Source organism: Micromesistius poutassou, assembly GCF_964030765.1.
Source record: "Micromesistius poutassou genome assembly, chromosome: 17".
In the NCBI taxonomy this organism is placed as follows: domain Eukaryota; kingdom Metazoa; phylum Chordata; class Actinopteri; order Gadiformes; family Gadidae; genus Micromesistius; species Micromesistius poutassou.
In genome coordinates this window covers 11,627,251-11,645,014 of record NC_140287.1, presented here as the reverse complement: position 1 = coordinate 11,645,014, position 17,764 = coordinate 11,627,251, and the positions used below count along the sequence as shown (strand labels likewise).

General features: G+C 48.4%; 1 protein-coding gene across 2 annotated transcripts in view; it reads right to left on the bottom strand.

Annotated features, from left to right (window-relative positions):
• Nucleotides 1-248: 248 nt before the first annotated feature.
• Nucleotides 249-17,764, bottom strand: part of LOC311362668 (unconventional myosin-VI-like) — a gene marked incomplete at its 5' end in the record, with an annotated part of 29,017 nt that continues 11,501 nt past the window's right edge. The window contains 18 exons of one of the 2 annotated variants that reach the window (XM_084482566.1): nucleotides 249-1,444; nucleotides 1,810-2,028; nucleotides 2,396-2,530; nucleotides 3,875-3,978; nucleotides 6,087-6,137; nucleotides 6,645-6,805; nucleotides 9,034-9,112; nucleotides 9,215-9,423; nucleotides 9,626-9,776; nucleotides 10,636-10,726; nucleotides 11,748-11,877; nucleotides 12,039-12,116; nucleotides 12,655-12,785; nucleotides 13,490-13,583; nucleotides 13,837-13,875; nucleotides 15,115-15,279; nucleotides 15,868-15,963; nucleotides 16,556-16,683. In XM_084482566.1, coding sequence (XP_084338692.1) covers nucleotides 1,245-1,444; nucleotides 1,810-2,028; nucleotides 2,396-2,530; nucleotides 3,875-3,978; nucleotides 6,087-6,137; nucleotides 6,645-6,805; nucleotides 9,034-9,112; nucleotides 9,215-9,423; nucleotides 9,626-9,776; nucleotides 10,636-10,726; nucleotides 11,748-11,877; nucleotides 12,039-12,116; nucleotides 12,655-12,785; nucleotides 13,490-13,583; nucleotides 13,837-13,875; nucleotides 15,115-15,279; nucleotides 15,868-15,963; nucleotides 16,556-16,683 — 2,261 coding nt within the window. In that variant the 3' untranslated portion in view covers nucleotides 249-1,244. The remainder of the gene's footprint in view (nucleotides 1,445-1,809; nucleotides 2,029-2,395; nucleotides 2,531-3,874; nucleotides 3,979-6,086; nucleotides 6,138-6,644; nucleotides 6,806-9,033; nucleotides 9,113-9,214; nucleotides 9,424-9,625; nucleotides 9,777-10,635; nucleotides 10,727-11,747; nucleotides 11,878-12,038; nucleotides 12,117-12,654; nucleotides 12,786-13,489; nucleotides 13,584-13,836; nucleotides 13,876-15,114; nucleotides 15,280-15,867; nucleotides 15,964-16,555; nucleotides 16,684-17,764) is intronic. The other variant, XM_084482567.1, reaches the window with a different exon arrangement.

Below are 17,764 nucleotides of genomic sequence, written 5' to 3'. Positions count from 1 at the left end.
GTGAACCTTTTTTGAATGTGTCTCTGTGTTAATTGAGAAGTCTTGTCCCCACTTGGAGGATCTCTATATTAAATAAGGCTAAAACAGTGGTTTAATATGTGGTTGCAGTATTTATTTACTAATCAATTCAAGCATTGACAGGCATACGAGTCTGGGGAGAAGCAGAAACAATTACAAGTTCAACCAAATCTTTCACAAAATCTATATAGGTTCAAGAAATGTGAATTTCTGAGCTGAGATGATGACTCGTGGTCAAATGAAATGATCAACTTCCAGGACAAATCACACAAACACAAAAGATTCCTGTTAACAAACAAGAGAAAATCAATCTGCCAAACGGGATTCAACGGTGATTACAAAAACAAAGATACTAGACTCCAGGTTATGAGAAGGCTCATTGCGTTTTCACAGCACTACTCCAAATGCAGCTTCTACTATTTAAAGATGCATTCAAGAAGGGACACAGATTCTATGGAAATACGCAAAATGGTCAGAACAACTTTTGTCCGAGCTATGTCATAATTGGAAGATATATATTGGGTATATTCCACTGCTCTGGAAGTGTTTATGAGCATACAATGATAATAAAAAGTAAACCAACACGCTTTATTGATAGTTTTAGCATAAATTAACACTTTTCCTTTAAATCCATTTGTTGCTTCAAATTATTATGTCTAATAATGTCATCTAAGATGTCATGTTTAAGTAACATCTTAACGCACCAAAGAACAAAGAAATGTAAAACCAGACAAGAGATGTGATCGTTGATCCCTATTTCAAACATTTTCTATGACTTTCTAGCAAAGTTCAAATAAAACTACATCTAGTTGCTCCATGTCTTTGCCTGACAGCAGTGTTCTACCGGGGAAACAGTGCAGTGATCTGCAGTCTTAAGGCCTCATGACAGCATCAAGCAGAGCGGCTGAATGCACAACAATGTTGCTCTACAAGAAGACTGAGCACAACTCAAAACAATAAAACACAAAGTGAAATCAGCTAAGACAACTTGTTATAGAGACCCTGTCAGAGTAACCCCTTCTGAATTTCTTGTGTTCAGCATATCTCCCTGCAGTACCCCGTGTGTGTCTGTGTGTGTCAGTGTGTATGCAGTGTGTGTGTCAGTGTGTTTCTCTGGTTCATCTGAGCAGGTTCTGGTCTATCTTCTGTGGTTATTTGAGCAGGTTCTGGTTCATCTGAGCAGGATCTGGTGTTCTGGTTCATCTGAGCGGGTTCTGGGCCTCTGGTTATTTGAGCAGGTTCTGGAGCATGGCGGTGGCGTAGGTGGGCCGCGCCTGCTTGCTCTCGATGGCGCTCCTCAGGTATTGGATACCGTCGCAGCGCTCCCAGATCTCCTCAAACTGCCGCGGGAGGATCTCAGCGCCGCGCTTCCTGGTCAGACCCGTCTCCTCCAGGCTCAGCTCACACATCTCCATGTCATCCTTCCCTTTAGGGGTGCAGGGGGAGGAGGAGGGGGGGGGAGGAGGAGGGAGAGGAGGGGGTGGGAGAGGAGGAGGAGGAGGGGGGGGGGGGGGGGGGAGGAGGAGGAGGAGGGAGAAGAGGAGGAAGAGGGAGAGGAGAACGAGGAGAAGGGAGAAGAGGAGGAGGAAAGGAGGAGAAGAAGAACAGGAAGTAGAAGAAGAAGGAAATAATGGAGAAGAAATGGATTAGGAAGAGGTGGAAGAAAAGGACAGGAAAACATGAAGAAGATGAATAATAACACCATATTACAGAGCGGACCCAACGCTGAAGCCCAATGACATTTCCCCCCCCATGCCTCCAGCCTATCGGAGCCTCTCATCGCCCACTCACCGGCCACCAGCACGATGGGCCTCTTGTCGGGGTGCAGCTCCATCTGGCGTGCGATCCAGGGCCCGTCGAAGTGTGCGTACCACCAGCCCTTCTTCTTGTTCTGGGGGTCCTTGTACTGGTCCGCCGGCCGGATGAACGGGATACGGAAGTAGCGCTGCTGCCGGTTCATGGCCACTTCCTGTGGTGCGGCAGTGGCTGCGGGCGCCGGGTTCTGTTCAGCTGGAGGAAGACAACCAGTCAGGTGACACGTGATCACATGATCACACGATCTCTGGAGGTTCAAGAGCTGTTAAGTCTCAGTGAAACAAATTTTGAGAGATTTCTGTTTTCCTCTTTTTAAGATCGTTTTTTCATTGGCCATTCGCACTCAGCGCTCTCGGATCAGATCTCTCACATTGAGGATTTGATCGGGCCACGCCGATCTGTCGTAAATATTAAAGATGTCTGATGTTATCGGCCCGCCCTGACATTCCGTGGATCAGATTCTTCAGATCGAAATTGTAAACGGCGGGTACTATGAGATAATCAGTACTGTCTAAATAATACACTAATTGTACACAGACAGTGTGAGAGCGTCTCCACGGACCGTAGTCGGTCACACACTTGGGGGCCCGCTGGTTGTCGTCCTCGTCGGTCCTCTTCCTGTTCTTGGACTTCCAGGCGTGGTAGACCTTCAGCCGGCGGTGGAACTCCTCCCTGCAGGCCGCCAGCAGGTCGATGTCTGCACACACAACACAAAGTTAACACAAAGTTAACAGTTATCACAACTACTACACAACTAATCATAACTCTACTGCAGGTGGCGGGTTAAACATACCGGCTGCCACTCAACATATGAACAGACTTTAAACTTTGAATCAAACATCAAAGTCAACACAGAGCTGGTGTGGTTCCCATCCTAAACACTAAACGCTACTTTAGCATCTGAATGGAACAAACATCCCGGCCCCTTACCCCCCCCCCGTCAGAGGGAAGTGGAGCCATTGCTGCTATTTCTTCCTCTGTGAGCCTTTTCTCCATGCGTCAAATTTCAACAGAACTCAGGAGGGACTCCCCTGCAGCAGCCCACCTCAGAGTGACCTGTTTAGTGGAGCTGGTTTCCCCTCAGCCGTCTCCATGACAGCAGACTACAGGGGCATCGGCATGTAAGAAAGATGGACCACATACGTGTGCACGTGTGTGTGCATATTTATAGGTGTGTGTGTGTACATATGTGTTTGTGTGTCTGTAGGTGTGTGTGGGTGACGGTGTACAATTATGTGTGTTTGTGCGTGTATATGTGCATGTGTGTGAGTGTGCGTAGGTGTGTGTGTGTGTGTGTGTGTGTGTGTGTGTGTGTGTGTGTGTTTATGTGTGTTTGCTTATGTGTGAGTGTGCGTAGGCGTGTGGGTGTGTGTGCATGTGTGTGTGTGCGTAGGTTTGTATATGTGCATGTGTCTATGTGTGCATAGGTGTGTGTGTATGTGTGTGTGCATGTATGTGAGTTTGCATAGGTGTGTGTGGGTGTGTGTGTGTGTGCGTGTGTGTTTTGGCACGTGGCAGAGCCCGAATGACTTTTTGAGGTATGGGTAGAGTTACAGAAAACGCATGTGAGACATTTGAATTATTAACCACAGTGGCTAAATAAATGATGCTGGGACGATTTAGGCGGCCAAGGGGTGTAAAGCGTGCACACTGGACGCTCTGTGGAGGGAGGGGGGGCATATCACTGGACGCTCTGTGGAGGGAGGGGTGGGGGGGCATATCACTGGACGCTCTGTGGAGGGAGGGGTGGGGGGGGCATATCACTGGACGCTCTGTGTGTGTGTGTGGGGGGGGGCATATCACTGTGCGCTCTGTGGAGGGAGGGGTGGGGGGGGCATATCACTGGACGCTCTGTGGAGGGAGGGGTGGGGGGGGCATATCACTGGACGCTCTGTGTGTGTGGGGGGGGGGCATATCACTGGACGCTCTGTGTGTGTGTGGGGGGGGGGGCATATCACTGGATGCTCTGTGGAGGGAGGGGGGAAGGGGAGGCATATCACTGGACGCTCTGTTGGGGGGGGAGGAGGGGGGGTCTTCTTACCACAGGATGTGTTGATGACATCACGCAGCTCGGCGTACTTCCACTTGCTGAGGTCGTACTTCTTGACGCCGGCGGCGGCTTTAGTGGCCTGGACCTGAGGACCCCTGGGGGGGTGGGGACAGGAAGTGGATCAACATACAGGAAGTGGATCAATATACAACCCAGGAGGAGGACAGGGAGTGGATCACTATACAGCACAGGGGGGGGGGTGGGACAGGAAGTGGATCAACATACCGGAAGTGGATCCATATACAACACAAGAAGTGGATCAACATACAGGAATGGATCAACATACAACAGGGAACGGGACAGCAGGAGAGAGAGACTCTTTGATAGAGAGAGACTCTTTGATAGACAGAGACTCTCTGATTCAACATACAACAGGGAACGGGGCGACCGAGGGAACCACTGCAGGAGAGAGACTCTTTGGTGGCAGAGAGGGAGTGCGGATGGGAGTCGCCAGGTTAATTGTCGTTAATGTAGATGATTTGGAAAGAGGGGATAGAATAGATTGTTTTTCAAGTATGAAAAAATCTGGTGAAGAAGAGCAAATCATCATCAAGTTTGTCTGAATCAAATCAATAAAGATATCACCGTACATATTAACATTTAACAATCTGAATGAAAGCAAACAAGGCCATAGGCTGGTTGTGTGATGAGAGATCAAACTACTACCTGCATCCCTACCCTATACTGCTGTACATATATACCCTACTCTATACTCCTGTATATATACCTACCTTATACTGCTGTATATACCCTACCCTGTACTGCTGTATATATATATACCCTATCCTATACTCCTGTACATATATACCCTACCCTGTACTGCTGTATATATATACCCTATCCTATACTCCTGTACATATATACCCTACCCTGTACTGCTGTATATATATACCCTATCCTATACTCCTGTACATATATACCCTACCCTGTACTGCTGTATATATATACCCTATCCTATACTCCTGTACATATATACCCTACCATATACTCCTGTAAATATATATACCCTACCCTATACTGCTGTATATATAAAGTTTATCCTAGTCCTGTAGGATGCACTGGTTCCCATCTGACAACAGACTGCGCCAGAAACGGCAATTCAGTGTCTGACTTTCTATCGCAAACTGTGTGATTTAAATGTATATGAACACAGAGCCCTTGATTTCAAACCAATGTCGACTCCACCTTCCATACAAACTGAGTACGGCTCTCTCTCTCTCCTTACAGAGACTCTTCATGTCTGAGCTGCTCTCAGCTACCCCCCCTGCTGTGCCGGGCGGCTAATTCAATAATAAGAGCGGATTTACCTCCTCTATTTACAGGGCCGTAAGGGGCTTAATATCTGGGAGTCTGGGGGATTACTCATCTACCAACCCCGATGGTAGCATAGGTTGCTAATTCTCCCAAGCTTGATTAATAACGCTGTTGTTCTCATCCTCCTGGAGGTTTGAAGTCAACGCTCTTCCCTTTGAGCCCCCAGGACCAAAGGGAAGAGGCTGCATATTTTGTTTGATGAAAACGGGACGTTGTGATCCATTAGCTTTTTCAGGTTAGGGTGAGGGTACTTTAGGGTTAGGGTGAGGGTGAGGGTTAGGGTATGTTAGGGTTAAGGTGAGGGTTAGGGAAAGTTAGGGTGAGGGTTAGGGTGAGGGTGAGAGTTATGGTACGTTAGGGTGAGGGTTAGGGTGAGGGTTGGGGTGAGGGTATTTTAGGGTGAGGGTATGTTAGGGTGAGGGTGAGGATTAGGGTGAGGGTATGTTAGGGTAAGGAGGGTTAGGGTGAGGGTATGTTAGGGTGAGAGTGAGGAATAGGGTGAGGGTATGTTAGGGTGAGGGTGCGTCATTGCCATGTTGTTTGATGAAAATGGGACGTTGTGATCCATTAGCCCTTCAGTTACCTCACCATGCAATGTGAATTCAAATCAGATCGTTGGAAGATAACGAGATACCTACTTAGTCAAATATTCTACCACAAATTCTACAAATTAGCTAGAATATTTTACTAAGTAGGTATCTCATTAGCTTTCTCAAAAGAAAAAAAAAACATAGTTTTCAGTTGCTTGCATGATTAATAAGAGAAGATTAGGACAGGGATGAGTGTGAGATTATCATTGCTATGTTGTGCAGTCGCTAGCTACAGGAGCTAGCTCACAATACAGGCGGTGGTAGCGACGAGGATGAGGATGATGATGAAGGTGTCTTACATGACCCTGGCTGAGGATGAAGATATAGGCAGACCTAAGAAATACTCCTGACTGGGGGAGAGCACAGCAACAAGACAGAGGTCACACTCGCATGCACGAACACAACAGCATCAAAAACCACAGCACAACCATTCAGTGGCATGTGGCGGCAGTGCATGCATGCATTTGTAGAAGTCTGTAGAGTGTGTAGTTGATGAAAGGTGTGTGATGTACTTCTATAAATGTGTGTGTATGTAAATGTGTAAATGGGATATATATGTGTTTGCATAATGAAGTGTGTGTTGGGACACTTAAGTGTGAGGGGACACTATGTTTGTGTTGGGACACGAAGTGTCTGTTGGGACACTAAGTGTGTGTTGGGACACTAAGTGTGTCTGACGGGACACTAAGTGTGAGGGGACACCAAGTGTGAGGGGACACAAAGTGTGTGTGACGGGACACTAAGTGTGAGGGGACACTAAGTGTGAGGGGACACCCAGTGTGTTGGGACACTAAGTGTGTGCGACGGGACGCTAAGAGTGCATTTCGGGACACTGAGGGGACACTCAGGGACGGTACCTCCGCAGGCTGGCGTCCAGCTGCCCCTCCTCGGTGATGAGCTCCGCCTCGCTCTGGGCGATCCGCATGGCGAGCTCCCGGTCTCGGCGCTCCTGCTCGACCATCACCACACACTGGGCCTGCTCCTCCCGGTCCAACAGCAGCTGGGCCTCCAGCTCCGCCTGGTGGGGGGGGGGGGATGAGGAAGAGGAGGAGGAGGAGGAGGGGGGAGGATGAGGAAGGCGCAGGAGGAGAAAGAGGAGAAAGAGGAGGAGGAGGGGGAGAAAGAGGAGGAGGAGGAGGGGGGAGGATGAGGAAGAAGGAGCATGGAGAAGGAGAAGGAGAATTAGGCGGAGAAAGAGGAGGAGGAGGAGGAGAAAGTGTTAGAATGCTTTAAAAGGAGAACTTACAACTGTTTTTTCTTAATCAATTATCATGATTAAGATGATGATTATTATTATGATCATTATGTATCAAATATAATTCACATTGACTTCTATAAGTCTGATGTGGTGTGTGGTGGTGTTTCAGATGGTGTAATCTCCCTGTCGGTGCCAGGCTGTGTGAACGGCTCCTAATGAGGGGCAGCCCAGGGGCCAAGGCAGCATTAAGGCCTGGAGAGTCTAGACCAAACACACATTCCTGAGGAGAGCGAGCTGTACAAAGGTCAACATGACTGCAGACTGTCAACAATAAGTAATAAACACATTATACAACTATTCATATTAGGAAAACATAAAGCGACCTAATGAATAGTTTTAATCCGTGACAAAATGACATAGCATAAAATATATGAAGTATTATTAACAATCGTTTTCCTTCTTTCTAGGACAAAAATAGAGTTTCCAGAGGGATGAAGAATATTCCCCCCCTCCTGCTTTATGAGTTAATCTGGATTCTGAAGCTCAGTCTTCAGGCTCTGGACTTGAAGAGGAATATCTGAGGAGGCTGATGACAGACTGACATCAAGCAGGTCACCATGACAGCATACTGCCTGATGCAGCATGATGCCTCTGGGCGAGGGAGAAGGGCTGGCGTGGCGGAAGTGTGAAACGCACGAGCAGGGACACCAGCTTTGATCTCATCTAAAGGTCTTCAGGCACAGACGGCACCTCGAAAAATAAAGCTCTCCAAGAACCTTGGGTTTGGTCAGGGGCTGAGGGAGGATTAAGGAGGATTAAGAGAGATGAAGAGAGATGGAGAGAGATGGAGGAGAGATGGAGAGAGATGGAGAGAGGGAGAGAGAGGGAGAGAGATGGAGAGAGATGGAGAGAGATGGAGGAGAGACAGAGGAGAGATGGAGAGATGGAGAGAGATGGAGAGAGGGAGAGAGGGAGAGAGAGGGAGAGAGATGGAGAGATGGAGATAGATAGAGAGAGATGGAGAGATGGAGAGATGGAGAGAGTTGGAGAGAGAAGTTGATCAAAGCAGCTGGTCAGAGGGTGGGAGTGAGAGGAGTTGGCGTAAGGAGGGAGGAGGATCCTTTATCCCTGTCATATTATCAGCAGGGAATGCAGAGGAGAAGGAGGTAAGGGGGAGAAGGGGGAGAAGGTGAGAAGCCATCAGGAGGAGAGGAGCGGAGGTCAAGGCGAGGACGGGTGATGAGCTGGGTGGTGATGATAAAAGCCCCAGCGAGGCGTGCTGGTCCAAAGCCCCATTTCCCCGCTAGATTCTCAGCAGGAAGTGGAGTCATCCATCAAGATCAGGGGATGGGGAGGGCAAGGCAGGGGGAGCCCTGGGGAATTCGATCAATGTCATGTACTAAGCTGTTGCTATGGGAGACAGAGGGGCCAACCAATCTCTCTCACAGAGGGAGGCTGGAAGAGGGACCTTCAAAGTCTGAATCAAAAACTGTAATGCTGTATTCTAGAAAATAAAACATTCTGTGTGTGTAGTTATTGTACCCTTTATTGTAAGTTGCATAAGTTTTGGTCTAAGATCCATTCATTAAAGATTAGGTAAACAAGAATGTATGTATGTACAGTATGTAAGTATGTAAAGGGCTTACTGCCCTATAACCTAAAGGAATGTCTATGCCTATAGGATATGTAGTATGTCTAATAGGATAATATTATGATATTATAATAATAAGATATGGACATGTATCATTTGACTGGGGTCTTAAAGAACACCCAGTATTGGGTCAGGTCTCTTGACCACAAACAAGGACCTGTTGGGTCTGGGATGAGGAGCATTGAGCAAACCTATCGGAGGAGATGGGTTTGGATTTGTCCCTCCACTATGATGCACAAAAGTGGGTTCTGCACGATTTGGAAAAGGAAACAAGCTCAGTGGGACCTGACAACCCAAAGCCTATGAAGAAATAGAATATGAAATGGCAAACAATTGATTGCAGTTAAACGTGTGAAAGTGCAGCAACAGGGACAGACAGGAGTTAGCGTGTCCAAACCTGGGAGACCTTCTCCTCGTCCTTCCTCTTCTTCCTCTCCTCCTCCTCCTGCTTCCTCTTCAGCTCCATCTCCGCCTTCCTACAGACAGGAGCAGGACGGAGGATCAGTCACTCGGCTCCTCTCTCTCTTTGGGGAGCACAATGAGGCCGCTGAGGCGTCTCGGTTCACCGTCCCACGTACGTGCGTCTGTCCTCCTGCTCCTGGCTGCGCTTCTGATCCTCCTCCTCCCTCCTCCTCCTCTCCTTCTCCATGTCCTCCTCGATGTGCTTCAGCCTCTCCCTCTCCTCCTCCTCCTGCTTCTTCTTCTGCATGGAGGACAGCAGCTCGGCGGCCAGCCTCACCAGGGCCTGGTACTCGGCGTCGATGGCCTGCCGCGTCATCGCCGTGGCCTGAAGGGTCAAAGGTCAGGATGAGGGTTCAACGGCCTTCAGCTGCGCACGCGCGCATGCATGCGCGGCACGCACACAAAGACGCATGCACGCACAAAGACACACACACACACACACTCTCAAAGACACACACACACACACGCCTCCCCTCAGAGGCAGCAGGGAGCTGGCCCTGGGCTCCAGGTGACGGGCGAAGCCTCACCTTGATCTTGGCGATCAGGGCCTCGATGGCGGCGGCCAGCTGCTGGATCTGCTTGGCCATCTCCTGCTTCCCCTCCTTCAGGCCGCCCACCGCCTCGTTGAAGCGGTCCATCCGCTGCTGCAGGTTCCTCACCTTCAGCAGGCCGTCGATGCTGGAGGGGGGGAATCATGGGGGTGGGAGGGGGGGCAGAGAGAACAGTTAGGGTCACTCCCTCCTCAGTGGAACCATGGGGGGGGGGGGGGGGGGCAGACACACACCCACACACCCTACCCTGCCCCCACCCCCCCCTAGGGACCAGACCACTGCACAGTGGCTCTATTTAAAGCTGCCCCTAAAAGACCCAATAAGGGATGTGCTTGAGGGACCGATAGGAGCAGAGCTGAGGTGGAACAGTCAGAACCACAGGAGGACCAGAGGGGATGAGGATGAGGCAGGGCTGTTGGTTTGGGGTGAAAAGGCCCAGCTTGGGATGTGTGACCCGGTTCAGACACACTGCAATGTTCTCTTGTGCTCCAGTTCAGAGCCAGAGTGGAACTCTCTTCCCCTGTGGGTTTTATGACCGCATCTGGACAAACTGAACCTCCAATCCCAGAACTCCTTCGTCTACAATCCCTCTTCTTCCTGTACGTTGAAGATGTGAGCTTGATACACACTTCTGCATCACACGTCAAACTGTGTGAGAATAAAATCAATTCTCTGCTAAAACTCTGCTTGTTTGGGCTCATCTTGTGTGAGTCCTGTAAGTATTCCCAAGGCATTGCTCAAATGAAACCTCTACTCAATGTGCTGTTTAGTATCCTCTTGTCAAGGCCAGTGCCACCACCAACACCAACTGACCACCACCACCAGCACAGCCACCACCACACCACCACCATCATCGTGTCTCGAGATGGTGGAGGTATTGAAAGTGGAGGAGTGTGTTTCTGCCACCACAGCCACCACCACCACCACACCACCACCACCACCATCCCCGTGTCTGGAGATGGTGGAGGGACTGGATGCCGACTCACCGGGGCTTGTGTTTCTTCTTGCAGAGCCACATGCGCACAGTCTTCTGGATCTTGATGCAGGCTGCGGCTCTGTACCGCATTTTGTTCCTGACTGTCAACGCAGACAAAAACACAAAAGGGTTGGAAACAGAAAACCAACAAAAATAACAAAAAATAACAATGCAGAGAGAAACCCCTTCACAGAACAAATGCTTGTTCTGTGAATTCTATGCACGGTTGCACTCTCCCGAGGATGTGTTCGCTCCAACATTATCATCCATACAATGAACCCGGCTCCTGCACCCTGGAGAGATGATGAAGCTATGAATGTTTTGCCTGTACGAGCCTGGGCCCATGGAGACGCGACGGACTGCTATATGAATACAGAGAGCTGCAACACTCCATCAGTGCAGTCCTCACAACGCACGCTGCCAAAGCGTTTTATATATATTGTTATCTATGGGTTCTTATTGCTGAGCAAACACACACAAAATGCCATACTTCTTTCCTTTTCAAAGAGCAAAACAAAAATCAGTAGAACTGGCTAATGTGTATTTCTGTGCCAGTGACAGAAGGCGCATCAAAGTGGAGATAAGGAACGACTCCGGCCCTGAAGACCAGGGAGAGAACAGACGGGCTGCGATGGAAACCAGTCAAAGCAAAGTGAAGTTCTGTGTGTGTGGGCGGAGACGGAGGACGGCACATGAACTCATCACCATGAAATACTTTGACAAGGAAAATCATCGCCAGATGAGAATTTGTCGCCAGAATTGACTTTGGATGGTGGAAATCAATCACTTGCAATTGGGTGGGTAATGGATCAAAGAAATCATGTTTTTTCCCTGTGTCCTCTTTAAAATTTTGATGGCTTTCAGCATATAGGCATATTGAGTAAAGTCTGAAACATAATTTAGTTTTTGTGTCAAGGTTAGGCGAATATCTCTTATTATTCCACAAAGTCCATCTTAATACCACACAAATCACAGCAATGAGACAGCAAAATAGGTCAGTTCCACTGCAGCATAGCAGAAAATCACTCAAATGGATTGGCACTGAGGGACTGAATGCTCATCGACAATGAGCTGTTCATCTGTTAATCACCATGAGTTGTTGTGGTGTTGAACGTAACTCACGTTTGATAACGGACAGCGTGCACCACTGCACCTTCTTCCACCGACTGCAGATCAGCCACTGGTTCACCTTCTTCACCAGATCAGCCAGATGATCAGGGTCCGACTTCATGATCTGGTCAAACTCTGCAAACTGACACACACACACACACACACACACACACACACACACACACACACACACACACACACACACACACACAAATACACACACATGGTGTGGATGAGGAGCTGGTGTGAAGCTGCAGGTGTCGTGACTGATCAGTTATTAGTGATTAGTGATACTCGCTCTACCTTGCCCGGGCGAAAGAACACTCTGGTGAGTCCAAACTTATAGTCGTTTGCGTTCAGCCCCAGAGCTTTGAACAAGGCCTAGACAGGAAGAGGGAGGGAAGAGAAAACACAGGCAGGAGTTCAGCTTCCTGTTGTGGTGGTTAAAGCCTTTGCTAAGCAGACCCCTGCATACCTTGTTGAGACGTGATGGAAGCGGCTTATCGCTCATTTTCAACTCATAAGCTCATTTGCTTCCGGCTGAATTTTTCTTTGAATACGAACCAACATGCCATTAGTCACGTTTTAAGATCCGAACTACAAGGGGCTTAGAGACCAGGCTGGGAGCTGATGTAGGACCTTCTACAGGAAGGTCCTGCTACATGTAGGTCCTTCTACAGGAAGGTCTTGCTACAGGAAGCTCCTGCTACATGGTGGTCCTGCTACAGGAAGGTCCTGCTACAGGAAGGTCTTGCTACATGTAGATCCTTCTACAGGAAGGTCCTGCTACATGTAGGTCCTTCTACAGGAAGGTCCTGCTATAGGAAGGTCCTGCTATAGGAAGGTCCTGCTACAGGAAGGTCCAGCAGATCCTTCTACAGGAAGGTCTCTTTGAGTCAGAACAGGCAGGGGGCCCCACCTTGCAGAAGAGCCGGGGGTCCAGGCGCGTGAGCTTGGCCGGCATGTAGCGCTTGTACATGTTGTAGAGTTCATGGAAAGGGGCCCGCGAGGGGAAGCCCCCCTGCATGAGGTCCAGCACCGACACCATGCCTACACACACACACACATACACACGCACACACACACACACACGGGAGAAAGAGAGAAAGTGAGAGTGAGAGTGAGAGAGGGAGAGAGAAAGCGAGAGAGAGAGAGAGAGAGAGAGAGAGAGAGAGAGAGAGACGAGATGTTTAGAAGTAGCAGGAGACGCAGTAGCTATGTTGAAGAAGTTTGAAAAGTTTATATATTATATATATATATATTTATATCTAACTTTTTTATATCTTTTATATCTTTTATCTGTTCTATATCCAACGAGCAGTCCCTAAACAAAATGTGCAAAGCATTGTTGCCAAGTTGTGTGTGCTTGTGTGTGTGTATCCATAGGGTATGTGCGTGTGTGTGTGCTTGTGTGAGAATATCCATAGTGTATGTGTGTGTGCTTGTGTGTGTGTATCCATAGTATATGTGTGTGCAGCTAGCCGTAACCTACCTTAATACAGATGAATGCAGTGATATTTTGTACTTTCAGTATTCTGCTGATGTGCGTGTCCCTTACTGACCCGTCTTTCTTAGGATGAGAATACAGTATCTATATATGAAGATATATGTCTGCATTACCAGAGCACTGCAGCTGGGACAGGATGTGAATACAGTATCTATATATGTAGATCTATGTTGTTCGTACCAGGGCACTGCAGCTGGGACAGGATGTGAATACAGTATCTATATATGTAGATCTATGTTGTCCGTACCAGAGCACTGCAGCTGGGACAGGATCTGCGCTCCCTCAAACTGGTGGCTGACCATCTTCAGGTTGGGCTTCACACAGCGGATGAAGCTGGAGCCCTAAGGAGCACAGAGCATCAGGGGGACAGAACGCTGGTGAGAAGACTTCTGACATGTTGAATGTGCCGTTGTTAAACTCAGAAGAACGGCGGCGTCCCTGTTCCAACTGAAGCATCCCAAGAAACACCCCAAGTGTGTAACAGCTTAAGTATTATAATGTGAGGAGGACCTCCTCACGAGGGTCCCCCTGAGGGGACCAGGAGGACCTCCTCACGGGACCATGAGGAGGTCCTCGTGAGGAGGTGGTACTCACCGTGCTGCGGAGCTTCTCCAGGAGCAGGTTCAGCTGGGTCTGTGGACATGGAGAGAAACCGTAGGGTCAGACGCTTTACATTCAACAAGATGTACTTTGAAACACACTTCAGCCCTAGAGAGGTGCGGCGCATCACTCAGTCGAGCATTAACCTGCAGTAGGACTAATGCATGGTCCTAGTAAATAATGTGATGATGTAAAACCTAAAAACTGTGCCAGTGGACAATTATAATCAGTTAGGGTTCATTGATTGTCAAATTACATAGCCATGGGAAGACAGACAGAAAGCAATGCAGTGATACAACAATAAATAGGGGGCTCCGAAGCTACTTTTTCAATGATGACAATAGTGACATAATAATATGCGTTGACGTGATAAGATTGATTTGAACTCCGGCAGGACACTGATATTCCTGCTCCAACATGTCCCTGTTCTGATCTCTACTTTCATACGCTCTGACTGCTCCTGCGTCATAAATGCACCATCATATCTGAGCCTTTCTCTTTGATAACGTCGCCTATGAAATATTGGGGATATATAAATATATAGGAGTACTGATGGTTAATAATTCACACACACACACACACACACACACACACACACACACACACACACACACACACACACACACACACACTTCCATTATCTGTGTTTGTATTTATGTACGGCTTTGGGATACGAAGCAGAGCAGGTGAATTGCTGAAACCGGAGAAGGAAAAAAGACAGAAACTTTTGCACAAACTTTCCACAAATCCACGGAGGGGTTGTCTCTTAAGGGACAGAGAACGCAGCGTTCCTGTACAACTGTCAGTGACACGCTTTTGAGGGGAATGCACCCCCATGTCAATATAACTACCTTTATATAAGGAGGGGGTTTTGGAGGGGCCTGGAGGAAGGGGCCTCTGGGCTTATGTTTCTCATGGCTGATATTCATTTTAAATGAAAATTTAAAATGCCCTTTGCATAATCCTGTCAATAAAATGAGGTCAATGTATATGATAGTGAGTTTTGGTTGTCAGAGCATTTGATTGATTGGTGTCGGGATGTTAAAATAAGAACAAATATTAAATAAACTGCCTTCCCCAGCTTTAATTCAAAAGGATAACATAATATTCATTTGGCACACACACACACACACACACACACACACACACACACACACACACACACACACACACACACACACACACACACACACACACACACACACACACACACACACACACACACACACAGAGCTGTGCAGCTAACTCTAAGCTTGCTAGTGTCACCAGTACCTTGAACTTATTCCCCACGCTGATGAAGCTCAGCTTGCCGGCCTTCTGCTTGGAGTCCTTGGCGTTGTTCTCGAACAGCTCGCGCACAAAGTTGTCCTTTGACTCGGAAACCAGACACTCCAGGGACATGTGCAGTGCGTCGTTGTTCTTCTCCACAAAGCGTTTCTGCAGGCAACGCTCGTTAGTTCACCCGTCGTTATTACACCCATCGTTAGTTCACCCATCGTTAGTTCACCCATCGTTAGTACACCCATCGTTATTACACCCATCGTTATTACACCCATCGTTATTACACCCATCGTTAGTACACCCATCGTTAGTACACCCATCGTTAGTTCACCCATCGTTAGTACACCCATCGTTATTACACCCATCGTTAGTACACCCATCGTTAGTACACCCATCGTTAGTATACCCATCGTTAGTACACCCATCGTTAGTACACCCATCGTTAGTTCACCCATCGTTAGTACACCCATCGTTAGTTCACCCATCGTTAGTACACCCATCGTTAGTACACCCATCGTTAGTACACCCATCGTTAGTACACCCATCGTTAGTTCACCCATCGTTAGTACACCCATCGTTAGTACACCCATCGTTATTACACCCATCGTTAGTTCACCCATCGTTAGTTCACCCATCGTTAGTACACCCATCGTTAGTACACACATCGTTAGTACACACATCGTTAGTACAACATACTTTGGAGATGATTCAGATTCATCCAGAATGAGTGTGAGTGTGTTTTACCGTCTCATAGCAGACTGCTCCGGCAAAGTGCCTGACGATGAAGCCCTCGTCATCGCGGATGTTCCTGTGAACGGCCAGCTTGGACTTACGAGGAACCTGAAGCAGAAGGGATGTTGGTGTTTACTGAGAGTCCAGAGACCAGGCAGGAGCTAACAGACCAGAGACCAGGCAGGAGCTAACAGACCAGAGACCAGGCAGGAGCTAACAGACCAGAGACCAGGCAGGAGCTAACAGACCAGAGACCAGGCAGGAGCTAACAGACCAGAGACCAGGCAGGAGCTAACAGACCAGAGACCAGGCAGGAGCTAACAGACCTGAGACCAGGAGCTAACAGTCCTGAGACCAGGAGCTAACAGACCTGAGACCAGGAGCTAACAGACCTGAGACCAGGAGCTAACAGTCCTGAGACCAGGAGCTAACAGTCCTGAGACCAGGAGCTAACAGACCTGAGACCAGGAGCTAACAGACCTGAGACCAGGAGCTAACAGACCAGAGACCAGGAGCTAACAGACCTGAGACCAGGAGCTAACAGACCTGAGACCAGGAGCTAACAGACCTGAGACCAGGAGCTAACAGACCAGAGACCAGGAGCTAACAGACCTGAGAGCAGGCAGGAGCTAACAGTCCTGAAACCAGGAGCTAACAGACCTGAGAGCAGGCAGGAGCTAACATAACTCAGATGACTTACTGTCAGTCTGAAGTGTTTGTTGTGCTTGCTGTGAACCGCCACAGCAAAGTGCTGGTCACTGGGCTGAGGGAGGCGGTTCTCCTCGTCCAGTATGTCCAGGATTCCCACCAGCTTCGCCTCCACCAGGTCTGAGGAGAACATTCATACTTCAGACAAAGGAAAGGTTCTAACATCGCTCATCACAGAGCAGCATCTTCCCCGATTGAGGAAGGAGCACAAAATGTTCAAACAACAAAGCATTCAGAGGCAGCAGATGTGTGTGTGTGTTTGTGTGTGTGGGATATTTTCATCATTGTTGACATAATGTTTCTTCCCCCATCGGTGCTTGTTTGTTTGGCTCGGCTATTGAAGCCACGATACACACATATTGAGAGATTCATTGAGTCATATTTCAGGATATTATGGGTTTATGACCGAGCGCCCGGAGCGCACTGACTTTGGAGACGGCTGAGTGATGTCTGAACGGGCGTCACATCCTCAACCAAATGATGTTCACACAACCCCTGTGTGAACACTTGAATAATCACAGCCTTTTAAACTCAAAGCTTACTGGAAGTCTTGTGTGTTTCTTGCTCCATTTATTTTCCTTAATTGTATGAATCCAATGTAATTCACACAGGGTCATGTTCAGATGACAACATTTCATATTACACATATATTTAGCATTACTTTGGGAGTGGAGTTGACATGTGGAGAGATCATCATGTGAATCTTTCTATTTAGTTAAACACAGCGAAACAACTCAAGGCTTTAAAGAGAAAGACCAGAGATGCCCCTGTGTCCCCCTCCCTCCCCCTGCCTACCCCTCGCCCCCCTGCCTCCCTCTGTCTCCCCCTGCCTCCCCGAACATGTCCCCATCAACCTCCCAGACAGATGACCGTCCGTCTGTTCTTCTCTGACGCATGGAGACGCCTCCGCCCCACATGCTTCTGACCGCTTCCGTCAAACCCGAAACGCTCAAATGTTGCAACGCGTCTGCTGTGTTAAACTGTAACCACACCGCTTGAAGGGCAGAGAGGATGTGTGGGGTTTCAGTGAACCCTTCAGATCATCTCTGTCATGTCTGTGTACGTGATCATGTCTGTGTAGGTGAGAACATTAAACACGAGACATCATGTCAGTGTATCTGAGGACATTACAGACAAGACATCATGTCAGTGTATCTGAGGACATTACAGACAAGACATCATGTCAGTGTATCTGAGGACA